Source organism: Orcinus orca, chromosome 8 (genome assembly GCF_937001465.1).
Source record: "Orcinus orca chromosome 8, mOrcOrc1.1, whole genome shotgun sequence".
Classification (NCBI taxonomy): Eukaryota; Metazoa; Chordata; class Mammalia; order Artiodactyla; family Delphinidae; genus Orcinus; species Orcinus orca.
Window position 1 is genome coordinate 9,368,531 of NC_064566.1, and position 19,059 is coordinate 9,387,589.

A 19,059-nucleotide genomic window follows, 5' to 3' on the forward strand; every position below is an offset into this window, starting at 1 on the left:
TAACAGAGCCTGAGGGAACTGTGAGATGACAACAAAAGTTCTATGAGGACTTCCCTGGTGGCCTAGTGGTTAGGATTCTGGGCTTTCACTGCGGTGGCCTGGGTTTAATCCCTGGTTGGGGAAGATCCCGCAAGCCGTGTGGTGTGGAAAAAAAAAAAAAAAAGTCTATGAAATACTGAAAAAAACCCCAAAACCTTGAAGAAATAATGGCTGAAGATGTCCAGCTTTGCTGAAAGATATAAATCTACAGATTCAAGAAGGTCATCAAAACCCAAACAGGATAAACCCAAGGAAACCCATGTCCAGCCACAAAAGAATCAAACTGCTAAAAACTTATTATTAAAACAAAGGAAAAAAAATTCTGAAAAGCAGGCACCAGAAGAAAAAAGACACATTATCTATCAGGGAGCAATGATTTGAATGACTGGGGATTTCTCATCAGAAAGTTTGGAGGCCAGACGGAAGGAGCACATTTTAAGATTGCTAAAAGGAAAGAACTGTTAATCCGTAACTCTACCTATATTCAGTGAAAATATCCTTCAGAAATGAACGGAAATAAACTTTCTCAAATAAAGAATTTGTTGCCAGCAGACTTCTCAAAGAATTGCTAAAGGAAGTTTTTCAGACAGAAGAGAAATAATACCAGAAGGAAAGGTGAAGCTTCAAGAATGAAGAAGAGAAATGACAAATATCTGGGTAAATATCAAGACTTCTTTTCCTCTTGAGTTTCTTTAAAATGTTTGACAGTTGAAAACAAAAATTATTCTGCTGGAGTCATCGATGTATGGAGATGGAATATGTAAGACAAGGATCACACACAGTGGGAAGTCAAGGCATCTATAGGTGGTAAGGTTTCTACATTCCAATTCAACTGATAAGATACTGATGCTTGGGCTTCCCTGGTGGCACAGTGGTTGAGAGTCCACCTGCCGATGCAGGGGACACGGGTTCGTGCCCCGGTCCGGGAAGATCCCACATGCCGCGGAGCGGCTAGGCCCGTGAGCCATGGCCGCTGAACCTGTGCGTCTGGAGCCTGTGCTCCGCAATGGGAGAGGCCACAACAGTGAGAGGCCCGCGTAATGCAAAAAAAAAAAAAAAAAAAAAAGATACTGATGCTAAAGTAATTGTGAAAGTTAAGTATGTAATGCCTCAAAACAACCATTAAAAACCCTAAAAATGATATAGTCCAAATCGCAAGAGACAAATTAAAATGGAATACTAAAAAATGTCAAGGGACCCCAAAAAAGGCAAGAAAGGGGAGACAGAAGAAAAAAACAAAGGTAACAGCCAATAATAATAAAACAGTAGACATAAATTGAAACATACCACTAAATATATCAAATAACACACTGTTAGATTTTTAAAAGAAACAAAACCACCACCCTGACTCAACTGTATGCTGTCTACAAGAAACTGAATTCAAATGTAATGACTGAGTTCAGAAGCGTTATGCTGAGTAAGCCAATCTCAAGAGGTCACCTGTCGTATGATTACACTCATGCGACATTCTCAAAAAGACAAAACTATAGTGATGAAGAACACGCGGTAGGGGTGGGGGAGGGAGTCTTGTGGGGTGATGGAACCGCTCTGCATCCCAACTGCTGTAGTGGTTACATAAACCTATGCTTTCACAAAGGATAGATTTCACCGTATGATAATTTTTAACATAAGTTTTACTGTAAAATGTTTTTTAATATAAAATTTTTTTTTTAAAGATGGAAAGAGAAATGGAGAGAGATGATCATGAGTCATAGAAGCCAAGCTGGGGTAGGAAGCCAGGCTGGAGGAGGATGCTGGCCTTTGGGAGGACCCCTCAGGGAGGGAGCAGGTGGCCTTGTGCTCTCCAACCACACGGACCCAGGGAAACCCAGCAAGAGGCCACACCGCCCGCTGGCCTATGAGGAAAGCACCTGGGAAACAAAGGCCACGTGGCACCCAGAGCGCTCACCACCCTCTCGTCCTGCCCCCAGATTCCTACTCTCAGCAGGGCTCAGCAAAACAGGCTTTTGTCCTGAAGCTTGACTATTAGGATTTCCCAGCCCAGGTCAGAGCATTTATCCTGTTGCACTGTGAATTTTATAGAAGAAAACAAGAGTTTCTTAGGTCGTAGAATCCGCGCTTCCTCTCTGCCCCAACCTTGGAAGGTGGGCTGCTCCCCAGGGGCCACCATCAAGCCCAAAGCAGAGGGTAGGAGGGATCCAAAAGCTTGTGCAGCCCCTTCTGCCTGCAGGGGTCTCAAATGAGCAGCCTCTCTGCCATCCATCAAACAACCACTTCATGCCGATCCCCGTGCTGGGTGCTTGACACTCGCTACTGCTCCCTGGTTCATCCAATCTCCCTGAATGAACCTCTGTCTCCACACTTTGTAGCCAAGGAAATTTAGGCCCAAAGGTTAGGAAACCAGTCCAATGCCACAGCGACCTACCTAGGTAGGTCCCCTGGCCTCCTGAGGACTGTCCCACCCGCGCAGATGTCTCATGCAGGGACCTGGGCTCCCCAAAGCAGGAAAGGGCAGCTTCCTGAACCTCTTGGTCATTCCTGCAAGGCCCCGATCAGTCTGGGTGGGGCACAGGTAGTTCCTTGTAGGAGGAAAGAGTCCAAGGCTGGTTCACTGCTGTGGGCCCAGGTGCCTAGTAGGGCCCTGGCACAAAGACAGGTACATAAGAACCACACAGCCTGCTTGCTGGCATGTTGGATGACACGCCATGGCCCTGTCCACCCAGATGGGACCAGCCTTCTTGCAGGAGAGGCCAGTTCAGGACCTGCCTGTCCAGCTGCTGGGCAGCCTCTTGATCTGTCAAGCTCCACGGCAGTGCTCCTGGGGCCCTAAGACCCCTGGCTGGAGGCAGAAGCCCTCCAGGTAGGTGGCCTTCAAAGTGCCAGTGGACACTAAAGGACTCGGGGGATGCAACCTTGCAGCTGCTCGGGAGACCCTGGGAGCTGGGACTGTGGGCCGAGCAGGTCCCAGGCCCCCATGGCTCCTTGCACGCAGCCGGTGGTCCAGCTCAGCTCTGGGGTATCTGAGAAGAGAACAGCTTCTGTGGCCTTCTTTCTGGAGGATGCCACTGACAGTTCCACCGTTACCCAGCAGACCCAGATCTCCTTTCCCCACTGCCCCACCCCTCAAGGCAGCAGCTTAGGTCTGCGATCCTGTAAATCTCGGCCTGGGATCAGAGATGCCTTGTCTATTCTCTTTGCAGCCCCAGACCCTGAGGGCAAGCCCGGCACCCGGGAGGTGGGAGGGACATGGCTGGGGGGGAACACTGCAAGATGTGGCCCTGGTGACCCATCGCAGGTCACACCCCCTCTGCTTCCTCCTGCCTAGGGACCACACCCCCTCTCATCCTCCTGGGCAGGCTCTGCAGAGGGAGGACATCGGCTCCAGAACTGCAGGGCCGGCGGGCCAGCCAGCCAGCAACTCTAGCTCACCTCCCACCTCCCGGCCCCCTTAACGCTCCCACTGATGATGTTAGTGCCTCTACAAGTGCTGTCAGTTTTGCAGGGACAGGGCTACGGCGGGTAAGTGCTGGGTGGAGCTAGGTTACAGGACAGGGAAAGGCTTTACTTACGACAAAGCTGCACTGTGGAGGAGAGGAGACAAGGAAAAAGCCAAGAGTTAACACCAGGTGGAGGGCATCCTGGAAAGCAGGCCACCCTCCTGAAGACGCCAGTGAGTCTGCTTGGGGCCTGCGCCCTCTCCCAGCGCCACCACTCCTCTCACGTCACCCAGGCCTCATCCCCAAGTCAGCGTCCACGTGAGTCCCTCACCTTAACTACTCAGGCCGCTGGGAGGGAACGGGGGCGGTGCCTGGGGATGGATGGCCACGGCGGTGGCCAGCCAGGCCAATTCTGCCACTTCCCAGCCCCGGATCCCAGACCCGGGAGGTCACCCTGAGCCGGCCGAGCCTCTAGGCTGCAGTGCAGAGCCCAAGGAGTCAGGACAGTCCTCAGATGTCGAGGTAGTCCAGGGCCACAGAGGCTCAAGCTGGTTCTTGACCAGTGCCAGGTCACACCCGCCTTGGCCCAGGCCCCCGCTGCTCCCAGCAGCCTGGGGACATGCTGCAGCCTTCAGCCAGGCCGCCCTCACCTTGGGGTCCACGCGCAGGGGAGTGTTGCGCTTCATGAAGGATTTCACGCTGCTGTGAGGGGTCGAGGTTGGGGTCATGAGCGTCTGGTTCCTCTGCACGGTGTGCAGGAAGGTCCGGAGGGGCCGCACCACCTGCAGAGGGACCAGGGTCAGAGCCCGTGGGCGGGGCAGGGGGCGGAGGGAGGGCAGACGCACACTCACCTTGCTGGCGGGACAGGGCGGGGAAGGGGTCTTGCTCCTGGGGGGCTGCAGCTCTTCCTCCTCCAGCTGCTGCTCTTCATCCAGCTCACTCACGGCCTGCTTGTAGCTGCGCTTCCTCCTGCCAGCGTGCGGGCGCAGCAGTGTCACAGGGCCCGCCCTCGCGTCCCCCCCAGCGCCCCCTGTCACGCCCCAGAAAAGGTCCCCTTTGCGAATGGAACTGGGCCCAGCCCCCGGGACTCCAGATTGAAAGGCATTGCAGAGGTGGGGTCTCCCTGACCAACCCTCTGCCGCCCAGTCAGAGGAAGGGGAGTGACCAGTCCAAGGTCACACGGCCAGGACACAGGAGGATGGGGGTCTGGGATCCCGTGGCCCACCCCCAGGTCAGGCTCCTCCCACAGCCTGAAGCCACCTCTGTTATTAAGTGAGAGCGCCAGTCCCCACCCCTGCTGAGAGGACACAGAGGTCCCTGACCACACGCCCACCCTTCCCGAGGGAGGACTCAAGGTTCGTGCCCCTCTGGGCCCCTCAAAATGGTCGCCTGCACACGCCTTCCCACATGCGAACCTGACACTCTGAGGCGGCTCCTTGGGGCCATCTGCTTGGTCAGTCTTGGCCTCTGTGGAGAAACCGGTTTCAGGGGGGCGATCGGGAGAGCACGGAGGGGTCAGGGGAACGCGCCCACCGGCAGTGGCCGTGGCAGGGGCGAGGCTCTCTTCCTGGCAGACCCCAGGGTAGCCAGGAGCAGAAGCATCAGGCTTAGCACTGCCCGGCCGTGACCCCTCTGTGGACGCGCAGAGCTGGCACGCGGCCCGCAGCCCGCAGACCCCTCGCCCCCAGGCCTGGCCTCTGAGGCGAGAACAGCGGGACAGTCCCATCGAGGTGGCCCTAACCACATCCCACCCACCTCTAACACTGAGAGCTGGGGGCAGAAACCTACAGAAGCTGCAAGCTCTAACAGGCCCCTTGAGTGGCTTCGAAATTCCACTCCTCCCGGCCCTTGCAGCGGGGGCTGGCACGGGGGCGGGGCCTCCTGAGCAGGGTCAACATGTGGGGTGCGGGTCTGTACGTTTCAATTCGCCGCCAGGAGGAAGTGCCGATCTCTCCCCCGGCTCTCCAACACTCTTTACTCCAAAGGGTCCCGGCAGCCCCTGGGGCCTATGGGGCTGGCATGGCCATTGTGCTAACCCCGTCCAGCAGCTGGGGGAGCCGTGTGCAAGCTCTCACCGCTACGGTGCTCCTCCCACCAGGGAGATGCAGGCCAGGCCCCAGAGCCCACAGCTCTCACGCCCTTTAGCCAGGAGACCCACAGAGGAGAGAAGTGAGCCAGCGACAGAGACAGAACACGAGGCCAGGTGTTCACACCCCAGGACACAGTTCCTCCTGTCCCCCCTGGAGTGAGGCTCCAGGCCTTGACCTGGCACGTTCACAGTTAACGCCCCAATTCAGGTCCCACCCCCAGCTTCCTGCACCAACCAGCCATGGCCACCCAGTGGCACTCAGCAGGGGCTCTAGCCAAAAGGTGGGAGATGAAACGTGCAGACTCGAAGGAGATCGCTGCACCCTGGCTCTCCCTTTCCCTCGGCCTATCAGCCCAGAAAACCGGGCTTGCCTCACCTCTCCTCCAAGAGAAAGTCAGGCCGAGGCTACCACGGCCTGCGTGGCCCTGACGGCCTGTAGGTCAGGAGACTCACCCGGCCGCCCTTCAGAGGGCGTTCCCTGGCCACCGGCTGCAGGCTGCGAGCCGGGCGTGCTAATGGCGATCTTGGTGGTACTGCGGAGCTGCAAGGCGCTGCCACTGTTCTTGGGGACCTAAGGGAAGAGCCATGGCTTTAGGGGTCTGCACATGGGACTCGCAGGCCCGCCCCTCCCTGGCCTGCCCATCTCACCTCCGGCTCAGCTGCCTCCTCTGGCTCAGCTTCCTTGCTGGGCTCCTCCGCCGTGGGGCTGGAAGCAGAGCAGGGGGCACTGTGGGAGCCGCCCAGCCCAAGCCTCCCCGCAGAAGCCCCTCCCCTACACCCTGGGGTAGCGACCTAGGAGGGACGGGAGGATGGGCAGCCGGAGCCAGTGGCCCCGTGGTTTAAGTCTGCGGCCTGGGCAGACGAGCAGTGCCGGCTTCTGAATTTGGCCTCGCTTGTATTCCACCAGGGCCTTGATTCGGGAGGTCGGCCCTTTCCCAGCTCCGTCTCGACCCTTTGGGCCTGAATGAGCCACGTCTCTTTTGAGGCCCGTTCTCCATTCACCGCCGGCAAAGTCACCGGTCTCCCCGTCCCAAGCACTGCCCCTCTGCTCCAGAGCAGGGAGGCGTGGTGGTGGTGGAATAGTTTTAGTGACGGCAGGACGTGGCCTCCAGGAAAAGGAGCGCTGGCTCAAAGCAGTGCTGGGGTGTAAGCCTGGAGCAGGAAGCACCCCACCAACCCCCATGCCACCCACCCCAGTCTGAACTGGCTCCTCACGGCTGCACTGGCTCATCCACAGGCCTCTGGATTTGACAAAGCAATGAAGCCCAGGCCCCAGGGTAAGGCTTGGAGGGGTCAAGGCGAGGCCAGGACTGACAAGCGATGTTGACAAGCAATTCGGGAAGACCTGACACCCGGGTGGCACTGCCTGGTAAGACTGGGGCAGGGGCAGGGGGCAGCCCAGGGGCAGTCCCTGTGATGAGGGAAGGCTCGAGCACAGGAAACGCCTCCACCTGTGGGGCTCACCTAGAAAGGGCCCCCCGTGTGCCCTGCCCAGCCCTGGGAAGGTCCCCAAGCCCTGGAACTGCACTCACCTCACTTTCTGAGGCACCTCGACATTCAGGAGCCTCTCCAGGTAACTGTGGCCTGACAGGAAAACAAAGGAACAAGAGATGCCCTCAGAATCAGCCAGGTGCCCCTCCAAGAGGTCCAGGGAACCAGGCTCTGACGGGGGCTCCACCACTTCTCATCTGCAGCCAGACCCTCTCCACCTGCAGACCCCTCCTTTCACTAGACATAGACCCTCTCGACCCCGTAGACCTCTCCCCCTTCCCTGGGTGCAGATCCCTGCTGTCAGCACTCCCTCGACTCCTAACACCCTCAACAGAGCTGCTGGCTTGATGTCTCCTGCTACCCCCTAGAGGGTAACATGCCCATCTGAGGGCGCGTCTTGGCTCCTTCACTGGGTTGGGAGTATCCTGGGAAGAGGGACAATGGCCAGCTCCGAGCCTCCAACTCCCAGCCCAGGCCAACACAAAGCAGCTTATTCATTCAACAAACATACGTCGAGGGTCTATACCATGCACAGGCCCTGGGGACCCAATGGAGAGCAAACCAGACTGGGCCACGACCTGGTCTAGATAATCATCAGATAATCCTGTAACCGACATGTGACATGTGCCATGACGGAAACGAGCAGAGGACTTGAAAAGCCTATAATGGGAAGCCGAGCTGGTCTGGAGGCTGGGACGTAAAGGATAAGAAGGTAAGAAGGTCGCAAAGGAGGAAGGGGAGGGAGGAGGATGTCCTGGACAGTGGTTCTCAAAGTGTACTCTGGGGTTCTTGAAGTCGAGTGCCCAAGAGGACCCTTTTGGGGGACCCACGAGGTCCTAACTATTTCCACCATAACACCAAAATGTTATCTTCCCTTTTCATGGTGTTGAGATTTGCCCTGAGAGAGTGAAAGCAGTGGAGGTAAAGTACGAAGCCTGGGTACCAAACTGCACCCCACACTCGGGACAGAAACGTCTGGTTTCACTTAAGAATGTCCTTGGTGAAGGAATGAAAACTATTAATTTTATTAAATCTAAACTTAAGTACATGTCTTTCTAATACACTATGTGATAAAGTAGGAAGTATGCAAAAATGCCCTTGGGCTGCATAGCCAAGTCTCTGAAAAGCACGGGGGTCTGAGGTCTCAGCTGAACTGGCCCCTTTTTTAACGGAATGCTGTTTTTAAGTCAAAGAACAACTGACAAACTATGGCTAATCAAGCTTGGGTATTTGGCAGACATTTTCTTAAAAATGAACAAAGGGGTCTTCCCTGGTGGCGCAGTGGTTGGGAGTCCGCCTGCCGATGCAGGGGACGCGGGTTCGTGCCCCGGTCCGGGAGGATCCCACATGCCGCGGAGCGGCTGGGCCCGTGAGCCATGGCCGCTGAGCCTGCGCGTCCGGAGCCCGTGCTCCGCAACGGGAGAGGCCACAACAGTGAGAGGCCCGCGTACCGCAAAAAAAAAAAAAAAAAGAACAAAGGGAGTCTGTCCCTTCAAATAAAACGAACAGTATTTGTTGCCAAGAATAAAAAACTGAGCCCACAAAAAAGCCAAAAATAGAATTTTGGACCTTGTATCCACCACCATGAACTTCATAGCTTCCCAGTACCTAAAGATGTTTCTGATGAGACCAGAAAGCAAATGTGCTCCTTTAAAAAAATACATAATGAAGTGTGTCGACATCTGGAAGATGTGCGTAACGCCACATATTTGTGAGTTCGCACAAATTATCTGGAAAAAAAAAAAAGAATATGCGCCATTATCTGAAAAGGCTTTTAAAGTACTCTTTCCTCTTCCAACTGCGTATCTGTGTAAGGCCAGATTTTCTTCCTATACTTGAACCCAAGCAACACAATGCAACAGAGTGAATGCAGAACCCAGCTGTCTTCTTTTAAGCCACACATGGATGGGATCTGCAAACTGCAGAATAATGCCAGTCTCCTCATCACATTTTTGTTTGGAAAACAGTTATTTTTTCTTTAAAAAAAAAAACCAACAAAAATAAACACAACTAACCTTAACAGGTAATTGGCTTGTTACTTTTGTATTAAAGTATTAAATAATACTTTTAATATCAAAACAGTAAGTAGTATTAATATAAAAAATAAAATATTAATGAATATTAAGAATTTTTTAATCCTTCAAGTTAATTTCTAATACAGTAACTGTCAATAGATAGCGTCCTCATAATCAAAAGCTCTTTGGGGTCCCCAATAATTTTGAAGTCTGGAAGCAGGGGCTGAGGCCAAAAGTTGAGAGGTGCCAGTCTAGGCAGAAGGAACAGCATCTGCAAAGGCCATGAGGCAGGAAAGAGCAGGCTTTGCTGGGCACAGAAGAAGCCTGGCTCGGCTGGAGCATCTGGGCCACAGGTGCGTGGCCAGAGGTTTAAGGCTGAGGGAGCCGAGGCCGGAAGCAGGGACCTTCCTGGGGTGAGGCAGGCAGGCCTGGAGGTGTGGGAGGGCCAGCTCCCACCTGAGGGGTCTGTAGCCAAGAGACAGCTCACATCCCCTGCCTCCCATCCCAGCTCAGGGCTCGCTGATGAGCGGGCAGAAGGGTGAGAAGATGCCCATGTGACTGCACAACTATTCCACCAGCGCAAAGACTGCTCTGGAATGTTAAGTGCCACCTGCATGCCATTCAGGCTTCAGAACAGGTCTGGGGGCAGGGAGGAGGCCTGGAAGGGGGTCGAGGGGCACCACACTGGCTCCAGAGGCTCCCCCGAGGCCCCAGGCCTGTTATGGGCGTCACTGGCGGTCCTCTCTCCCCCGCTCACCTCCCTGCTCCCCTGCTGCAGGTACTTCCTTCCCCTCCCACAGTAACAAGTTACACTCAAATCCTGTTATCAAGGGCTGCTTCTGGGGTAACCCAAACTAAAATCCAACCTCTGAGTTGCCCACCCAGCCAAGCCCCAGGGCCTGGGTGTCAGGAAGGCCTCCAGGAAGCCCTCTCTCCCCTCCCTACTCCACACCCTTGAGCGCCCCGGAGGGTCACCCAGGCCACACCTCCACTGAGCTTCAGGGACCCAAGCCGTCTGCAGTTTTATCATCCAGTTTTGTTTTGATTTAGATGGACTGAGCTGTACCATAGCCAAGCACTAAGATGGGTCCTCTACCCACATTCAAGGCAGGTGTTCTTACCATTTAACACATGGGGAAACTGAGGTTCGGAGAAGGGTGTGCCCCAGGCCCCCCAGGCTCTGTGTGACTCCAAGGCTTAACCACTGTGTTTGACTGTCTTCCTTCCACCGGACTGGGTCAAAGGCGAATCAAATCAGAAGCCCACCCGTGTGCAGGGCAGGGGGCCAAGCAAACGGACTGGCTTAAGAAGAGCTTCTGGATGTCTGACCAGAAGCATGGGGAGGGCCTCTAGGGTCTCTCCCCAAACCTCCCTCCAGAGTTCCAGGCTTGCCCGCCCCCTTGGGCCCCTGCCCAGGATCAGATTCACGCCTGAGGAAATCTCGAAGGCAGGTCAGAATCACTGGGGCCCTTCTGAGAATCCAAAAATGAACAGTGTGCCAGACCGCATGTCTGCACAGGCCCCCGACTGTGTGTCCTTGAGCCCCAGGCCCTGGAGTAAACCCTTCCCCAGGCGGGGAAGAAACCGGGCCCAGGGAGGTGTCCTCACCTGCCTGACAAGCCCGCCCTGTGGCTTTCCACCTGGCCTCCTCGGCAAGCGGCCACCATCCCAGAAGGGACGGAACATGTGGGGCTCTTCCCAATTTACAGACTTGGTAGCCTCCTTAAGCCTCAGTTTAAATGTACAGCTGGGGCCAGACCGAACAGTTACGTTAACAGGAGGTGGCCCACAAACATGGTGAATCTAAGCGAGCCTCCACAGGAAGGAAGGGGAACACGCGGGCCCTGGGGAAGAGGCCCAGGTTCAAGCTCTGCATGGCATTAACCGCAGGGGCACTGTGGCCAACGGCCCCAGACCTCAGTTTCCTCATTTGTAAAACAAGAGCGTGGGACCAGATCTGCCCTGTCCAACGTGGTAGCCACTAGGTACGTGCGGCAACTTAAATCTGAACTATGTAAAATGTAATAAAACTAAAAATTCAGTTCCTCGATCAAACGAGCCACATTCTGAGGGCTCAACAGCCATTCGTGGCTAGCTAGTGGCTACAGTATAGGACGGCACAGATCTGCAACACTTACGCCACTGCAGAAAGTTCTGTGGACAGCTCCTTGCTAAATGGTCCCCAGAGCCCCTCTGGCTGAGCCAGGCATGAAGGACCACCCTCCGCAGCCTTGCCCAGAGCTGAGCCCCAGACTCACAGATGATGCGGGCGGAGGCGGCCGGCTCTTTGGTGGCCTTCCTGGCAATCCTTCTGCTTGATCTTCGGACGGCGCTCTCCTCTTTGGAAACCAGGGAGTAATTCTGGGCCAGCGAGACCTGGGGACCCGGGGAGGACGGGGCGATCAGGCTGCGCCGCACTGACCTGCGGTCCACACGGGAGCCTGTGGGTGTGGAGAAGTTATCCGGCAGGATGGGAGCCAGCACCCGCTCCCGCCACGGGGAGGCCGGAGAGCTGGGCGAGTCCTGCGGGCCTGGGGAGGTCGCGGCAATCCTGAGCTTGGAGGCGGACCTTCCTGCTCCAACCCCTCGGCCCTTGGGGTCCTGGGGTGTAGTTATCAAGGAGCTCACGGTGACAGACTCCAGTCTCCCGGCCTCTGGCTTCTGGGGTGTAGAGTCCTCCTCCGAGGTCAAGGTGATCTGGGAGGCCAGAGCAGCGGCCGGAGCCGGGGTAGGGGGTGGAGCCTGGGCAGACTGGAGCTGGCTGAGGTGCTGCTCAGCGCTCCGGCGCTCGCTGATGCCAATCTCCACCATGGGTACCAGCTGGCACTGGGCTGGGCTCTCCTTGGGCTTCTCGGTCAGCACCGGGGGAGACTCAGGGGTGGGCGAAGGCGTGGCTGCCGTGGAGGTTGCTGCAGCTGCGGCCGCAGCACGGGTCACCCGCCGCAGGACGGAGCCGTTCTCCCCCACCACTGTGGCCAGCTTCTCCACCTTGTCCTTGCTGCGGAGGCGCCGGAAGCTCTGATGGCTGCTCCGCGTCTTTCTGCGGGACAACCTGCTGGAGGAGGTGGAGCAGAAGCTGAGATGACCCAGCAGGGCGGGGAGGCTCCCCAAAATTCCAGCTGCAGGCACCGGCCTCCCCCGGAGCCGCCAGCTCAAGTGGAGTCTGAAGCGGAGGGCCAGGAGGCAGAAGACCGGGGTTCTGGTCCAGGCTCTGCTGCCTCTAGCCGCGGCACCCCGGCTGCCCCTCTCTGGGCCTCAGTCTCCCTATCTGTAAATTGGGATGATGCCTGTCCTCTCAGAACCACTGGGAAGATTAACTTCCCCTAAACCTCCCACTGACCGGGGTCACACTGGGCCAAACACCTTGCTGGAGGCATTGCTCATGCTGTCGCCTAAACCACCAGACAGCCCTGAGAGGCAGGGACCATTATCCTCACTTTAGACTCCAGAAACTTGAGGCTTAGAGACGTGGAAAATTAACCCAGGGACATACAGTTGCTAAGGGGCAGAGCTGGGGTGTGCACCCAAGACCACCTGACCCCCAAGACCCAGCCTCTTTCCCCTGGTACTTTGCAGCCCATGGTCGTTACCAGGGTAGTTATAACCAGCACAGCAACAGGGGGTTAGGGAACAGCGCCCGGTCTACACCTCTGGTCACTCTCCCCCAAGCAGAAGGTCAGGTTCTCTTGCTTCTCCTACCTCTGGAAGGAGAGGCCCATATCAAACACCATCCCCACCTCCAACACACACAAGCTCTGGACTCCACGGCCTCGGGTCACGCTTCATTTCCCCTGGGCGGCTCCTCATGTCAGTTAATACCTGCGAATCAAGCTCTCCACGTGGGCCCCAAGCCTCCGGCCCCTCCTACCTTCTCCGGACGGGGTCTCTGTTTTCATCCTGAACATAAGAAATCCGCCTCTTTTTCCGTCGGTTCTTCTGAGAAGGTGTTTTGGGCATCAGCTCGGGCTCCTTGCTGAATTCTCTGTTTGGTACAAAGAGGGTGATGTTCGAGGTTGCCTGGAAACCATGGGTCCCCCTTCCCCACCCAGCCTGACCCTTGCCCCCTTCCTGGCAGTGCCTGGTCAAGCTGGGGTGACCAGCACCAAGCGAGCTCTCCAAGGCTGCACGTGAGTCACCGCAGGCACTCAGGGCTCCGCCCGCCCCCCCCACCCCGAGACATGGCAGGGGAGCAAGGTTGCCAGGCAGCCCCACCCTCTGAGGTGCAGCCCAGCACTTCTCCCCCTGCTTCCCATCACCCTAGCCCTGAGCATCCCGCGCACTCAGCAAGGACCGCTGGCAGCCTGTCTGTTCTGCCTGTCAGGTGGGGAAGCGGCCCCCGCTGGGGCCTCAGGCAGCCCCGGGTCCGTCCCTCCCGCACCTGGTGAACATGCGCTCGGCCTCCTCCTCGATCTCCTCCAGCCACACCATGTCCTTATTGTCCACGTTGCAGACAAACTCCATGAGCTTCTGGTCACAGAGCTCCAGCAGGTGAATGGGCCCTGGGGCTGCCGTCCCCATGGTGGCTCTGCCTGGAGAAAGCAGAGATAAGAGGCATGAGGGCTGGAATCTTCACACTCTTCAATGCCGCCCCATCCCCACCCCACACAGCACGTTGTCCCCAGAAGCCCACAATGACCAGCCAATTGTGGTGTCAATGGCCCTCCTTACAAATGGCTGTCTCTGGGGCTTAAAATGACAGGGCACGGCCAACTGCCTTCCTGGATCAGGAGAAACTGTGGTCCCACCAGGTAGGACCCCTTGACCTGCCCAAAGTCCTGCTCTTACCCTCCTAAGAGCTCCTCTCCTACTGTCGGAGGGTGAGTTACCCACGAGCTGACCCCAGGCATCAGGCCAGAGAACATCAAATCCAACTGCCTCTTCGGGAGGCCAGTGGCTGGAAGGGGTTCTGCGTCCCAAAGTAGTGGGTAAGAAAGCTGGGTCTACAGACAGGCTCTTCTCTAAGGGGCTCCTACAACCCTCTCCCTTGAGCTGAAATGCCCTTGAGACGCATGAGGGAGCACGAGGGGAGCGGATAAGCAATGTCTTGTTTTTAGGAAAACTTGTCTAGAAATATCAGGCAGTGGAAAATACAAAATTAGTTTTCTCTTAATTTCCTTTAAAAAAATTTTTATTGAAGTATAGTTGATTTACCATGCTGTGTTAGTTTCAGGTGTATGGCAAAGTGATTCAGTTATACATATATATTTATTGTTTTTAAGATTCTTTTTTATTACAGGTTATTACAAGATATTGAGCACAGTTCCCTGTGCTATACAGTAGGTTATCTATTTTATATATAGCAGTGTGTATATCTTAATCCCAAACTCCTAATTTATCCCTTCCCCCTCTTCCCCCTTGGTAACTATATTTGTTCTATGTCTTCACTTAATTTCTTAAAAAACTAGGAACTCAAAAAAGCAAACAAATAAACAAACAAAAACAAAAAAACAACCGGCAACTCAGATATTCTCCTCAAAACTCAGTTATAAAATCATCACCAAAGCCCCAGGCAAGGAAGAAGTGTTCTATTCTGGTCAAAGCAGGGGCTCAATAAATATCCCGACTGGTAGAGTGAATGAAAGAACAAATAAATGGGTGACAGTCGTTAGCCACAATAACAGACTGCATGTCTCATGCCATGGCAGTAACCCACCACCCTGATCTACAACTTCAAAACCCAGAACCACGCATAGCTCAGCCTCCCACCTGAGATGGGAACTCCTGGAAGGAGGGGCTCAGTCACCCCTTACAGAGCTTAATGCCAGGTCCTGTTGCAGCCTCATAGGACCTCCTGGGGGCTGATTTCCAGGGCACACGAGCCTTTGTTCCTTGAGCAACCTCTGCCCTCTGTCTGGAACCTTCTGTCTCCTATTTTGTGCAGCTCATTCCTCAGCACTTGGCTCTCAGCAACTCAGGGAGGACCTGACCACCAGCTACCATCCTATCCATCAATTTCAATTCTCCGCCTGGCACTTGGGTGACTGTATCTGTTTGCTTGCTGCCTGTCTCTGACCACTAAGCGTTTGTTCCCTGAGGACAAGCCTTTGTCTGTCTTGCTCGCAGCTTTGAAAGCCCAGAGTATGGCACAGTGCCTGGCACAAAAGGGATACTTGTTAAATGAAATCATCCATCTATCAACTCTATACCTAGAAATAAACATTCTACAGGTACTCCCACCCCAACACATACACACGTACAGGGACACCAAATGAACTCATTCTACACAGGTTAGGGCATGCCTTACTCATCCAGAGGCCTACTCCTAGATGCCAAAGGCAGCGCTCATCGGGGCAGGGCCAATCGGGCAGGACTGCAGAGGCTTTGGGCAGGGACAGCTCTGCAGCCAGCCAGTCACCGACACAGCCTCTCGGCTGCCATCCTTCTGGATCCCCCCAGTCCCTCTGTCCCAGAGCTCAGCCCTGGCTAAGGGCAGGAACCCAGTTTGAGGCTAGGAAAGAGAAAAATGTTAAAGGAAGACAAAACACTTTGTTGCTATGGAAATCAACAACTTGCTCTTTTTTTTAAAGTATTTGTTCAAAATGGCAAAATGGGCGAAAGCTTCTTTCACAAAGTGCAAAAAGGTGTTTGGGCTTCTTCCATGAGGAAGTTTGTTTTCAGCAGCCTCAGCCTGGGTATTTAAAAAGGGTCATTGTCATTAGATCAGAGGTGACCCTGTGAAAGGAGGGATCAGTGTTAAGAATGAGGCTCCTGGGAAAAGCAGCAAAAATCTCTTCAGCCCCTGCAAGAACCTGGGCACAAACCCAGAGCACCCTACATCCCACCAAGGGCGAAGGGTGCTTGTTCATTTTCGTCTCCCAATACTTCTCTCACATCATACACCAGACGAGGGCCCCACGGCCCTCCTTCACAATACCTGTTCTTTTGAGGGTGCAGGAAGTCGGGCACCTAACTGTGACCTCGCCTCAGCAAAGAAGGGTCACAACAGTTGCTTTCTTTAAAGAGTCCTACTCCGTGCTTGCACGGAGCATCATCTCATTTAATTCTCACCACAACCTCAAGGAGACCCTCGTGCAGATGAGCAAATTGAGGCAAAGAGAAGTTAAGTCAAGGGCAAGGCCTGGATGTAAATGGTGCTCTTAACCACAAGCTTTGCCGCCTACTCCATTTCAACCTCGGGAAGGCAGGGGCCAAGTTCTGGCTCTGGGCGCCCCAGAGAAGGCCACTGTCAGTGAACGTGCTTGGGAAATGACAAGATCAGGGGTAGCAGTGGACTCCAGAAATGGTCACTTTAAAATGTTGCTCAGCCGATGGGGGAGGTGTTGAGCGAGAGTTAACTGTACAGAAATGCCATCTGGCATAATTCCGTCACACAACCCGGTCGGTGTGCGCTTCCTGCGCGTCCAGATCAACAAAGGGCCTCCTGGGCACAAAAGAAGGTGCTAGGCACCGGGAGGGGGAAGGGACGGGGTTATTCTCTAGGATGGAGGGTGGGGGTCATCTCTGGCCCCAGGACCAAGGCAGGTCACCTCGTCACTTGGAAGAGGTGATCCATCCACTGCCAGGCCGCAACGGGGGGTAGAGAGGGTCACGCCCCCGGTCCGGGGCTGGAGGAAGGGGTAACAAATCGCTAACTACCCCCCCACCCCCGCCGGCCGCCCGCGCGCACTCACTCGACTGCACCGCGTCTCCTAAGTGCTGCTCCGATCCAAGTCCGACGACCTTCCCAGCACAAATCTCAGCCCGCCCAAGTCCCACCGCTCCCGGCCTCCAAAGCTCGCGGCTGCAAGGAAGCAACGGGGCGGTGCAGCGCGGGCCAAACCTACGATTTTCAAAACTGAAGGCTCGACCAATCCCCGGCAAGTTTGTCTGTGCGGCTGCAGAAACCTAAGCCAATCAAGTAAAAGGAAGCACCAGTCCGGCCATCTATTGGCTACTTGGATTGGCAATCTGCGGGACTAAGAGGCGGGGAAAGGAAGCTTTGAAACTTTAACCCGAACAGCTTCCGGGAACGGCGGCGCGCGGCCTAGAGAGTAAGTCGCCCGCGGTGGGGGTTGCGCGCGCAGGACCTCGCACGCCGGAACTACACGTCCCAGCGTGCACTACGAGTGCCCTAGGGGACGTGGGAAGTGCGTGGGGCCTTAAGTCGTGGACCTGGAGGTCGTGCTCTTTCTGGGAGTCTTATGCTTTGCCATTGCCATTACTTCACCCAATTTGTCCTCTATACGAGACTCTGCCACTTTTGAGAAATAATACTTGCTATAGACTTGATAATGTTTCTTAATGATTTCAACTTAAAATTACAAACTGAAACAGCACTTACATGCAAAATTTATGATACAGTGAAATCATTTCGATGACAATTAACAATGTTTGAGTCACAGGTAAAGCCAAGTTGCTTATATGCTTCCCACGCTGTCAAATGTTAAAACAAGAATCCAGATCTCTGTTCCCACACAAATTTGCAGCAGGTATATTTTCCAAGCTCAAACTGCAGTTCCAGCATAGTTTTTCAGACTTTGATGCAAATGCAAAGGAAATTTCCATTATTTCAAAATCCATTTAACTGTGCGATCCAGGAGTTTCCACCTAATCTCCAGTTGGGAGTGATTAATCTGCAATGTGATGACCTGCTAAAAGACAAATATCAAGAGAAGAATATAACAGATTCTACAAATGTCTTCCTGCTGATGAATATGATTGATTGAAAGCATCTGCTCAGGGGCGGATATCAGCATCTGGAAGTACATATCTGTGTGAAAAGACATTTCAAAAAGGAAGTGGGTAAAAATCTCACTGTAGATCTGCATTAACAGATGAACATCGCAATCGAGTTTTAATGATAGGGAACACTAACTGAGCCACAATTAAGAAAATATTATCCTCCACGCCTCACCCTTATCCCCAAAATAGAATTCTATTGTTATTAGTAGGCATATACCTTTAAAAATTATATTCAATTATTATTACTATATTTTGAATTACATCAATTTTTAAAACTGTAGATATTTTTTTCCTCTCTTGTTAGGTGAGTACCTACGTAATATCCGAGATTTTGCCTCTTGGCCCACAAAAGCTGAAAGTATTTACTGTCTAGACTTTATAGAAGTTTGCTTATCCCTACGCAAGGACAACATTTCTGGAACTAAACACGGGTATCCCCTTAGGAACGTGCAACTCAGTCCAGGGGACACGTGACCGCAGCTCCTAGCCACGCAATGATACTTTGCCCACCGGGCAGCTGCCAACGAGAGGCTGCTGGACTGGAGTTAAAGCCCAGCGGGGCAGACAGCGCACGCGCAGCCGAGTCTCCCGCAGGCACGTCAGCGCAGGCGCAGGTGGTGAGAAGCCGCTGATTGGGAGCCTGACTGCTGAGGTGCCAAGAGCACGTTCCAGACGCTCTAGTTTCCAGGCAGTTTAGTTTCCAGGCTGTTTGTGCCGGAGGATCCGGCGACCAGCGAAGGACGGGCTACCCTTGATGGGTCTTCATGCTGCGGGTGGTGGATGGACCTGGGGGCAGGCCCTGGCTTCTTGGACACCTCAGATTATTCTGAATGAGGGTTTCTTTTTCTTTTCTCTCCCTCCCAACCTCCCTCCCTCTCTCCCTTCCTTCTTTCCAACATTTTAATTGTGAAATATAGCACACATCTAGAAAAAGGCACAAAACTGAGATATACAGCTTATTAGTGTGTCAAAATCATTCCTTAAAAACCACCTCCCACGTCAAGAAATAGAGCTTGGCCAGCTTCCCAGAAACCCCCCTGCTCCCTCCCCCAAAGTAAAACCTTTAAAAAAGTATGGTAATCATTGTATTGTATTGCTTGTACAGTAGTCTCCCCTTATCCATGGTTTCACTTTCCGTGTTTCAATTACTGGGGTCAAATGCAGTCTAAAAATATTACATGGAAAATTCCAGAAGTAAATAATTCATAAGTTTTAAATTGTGCTGTGTTCAGAGTGGGGTGTTGAAATCTCACACCACCTGCTCTATCCAGCTGGTGACAAGAATCAACCCTTGTCCTGTGTATCCCACCCATTAGTCACTTACTGTCTTGGTTAGAGGATCAAC

The 19,059-nt window shown here is 54.0% G+C and overlaps 1 protein-coding gene across 7 annotated transcripts in view; it reads right to left on the minus strand.

The window, feature by feature from the left end:
- The window catches only part of INCENP (inner centromere protein), a 29,799-nt gene extending 12,992 nt beyond the window's left edge, over nucleotides 1–16,807 (minus strand). The window contains exons 1-13 of one of the 7 annotated variants that reach the window (XM_049713142.1): nucleotides 16,664–16,800; nucleotides 15,277–15,480; nucleotides 13,411–13,561; nucleotides 12,901–13,014; nucleotides 11,661–12,087; nucleotides 11,291–11,408; nucleotides 7,059–7,110; nucleotides 6,175–6,232; nucleotides 5,980–6,097; nucleotides 4,853–4,904; nucleotides 4,289–4,406; nucleotides 4,088–4,219; nucleotides 3,570–3,581 (exon numbers count right to left, since the gene is read on the minus strand). In XM_049713142.1, coding sequence (XP_049569099.1) covers nucleotides 3,570–3,581; nucleotides 4,088–4,219; nucleotides 4,289–4,406; nucleotides 4,853–4,904; nucleotides 5,980–6,097; nucleotides 6,175–6,232; nucleotides 7,059–7,110; nucleotides 11,291–11,408; nucleotides 11,661–12,087; nucleotides 12,901–13,014; nucleotides 13,411–13,561; nucleotides 15,277–15,280 — 1,356 coding nt within the window. In that variant the 5' untranslated portion in view covers nucleotides 15,281–15,480; nucleotides 16,664–16,800. Of the gene's footprint in view, nucleotides 1–3,569; nucleotides 3,582–4,087; nucleotides 4,220–4,288; nucleotides 4,407–4,852; nucleotides 4,905–5,979; nucleotides 6,098–6,174; nucleotides 6,233–7,058; nucleotides 7,111–11,290; nucleotides 12,088–12,900; nucleotides 13,015–13,410; nucleotides 13,562–15,276; nucleotides 15,481–16,663 lie in introns of all 7 variants that reach the window. The other 6 variants (XM_033414293.2, XM_033414297.2, XM_049713141.1 and 3 more) reach the window with 6 other exon arrangements.
- Nucleotides 16,808–19,059: the final 2,252 nt, after the last annotated feature.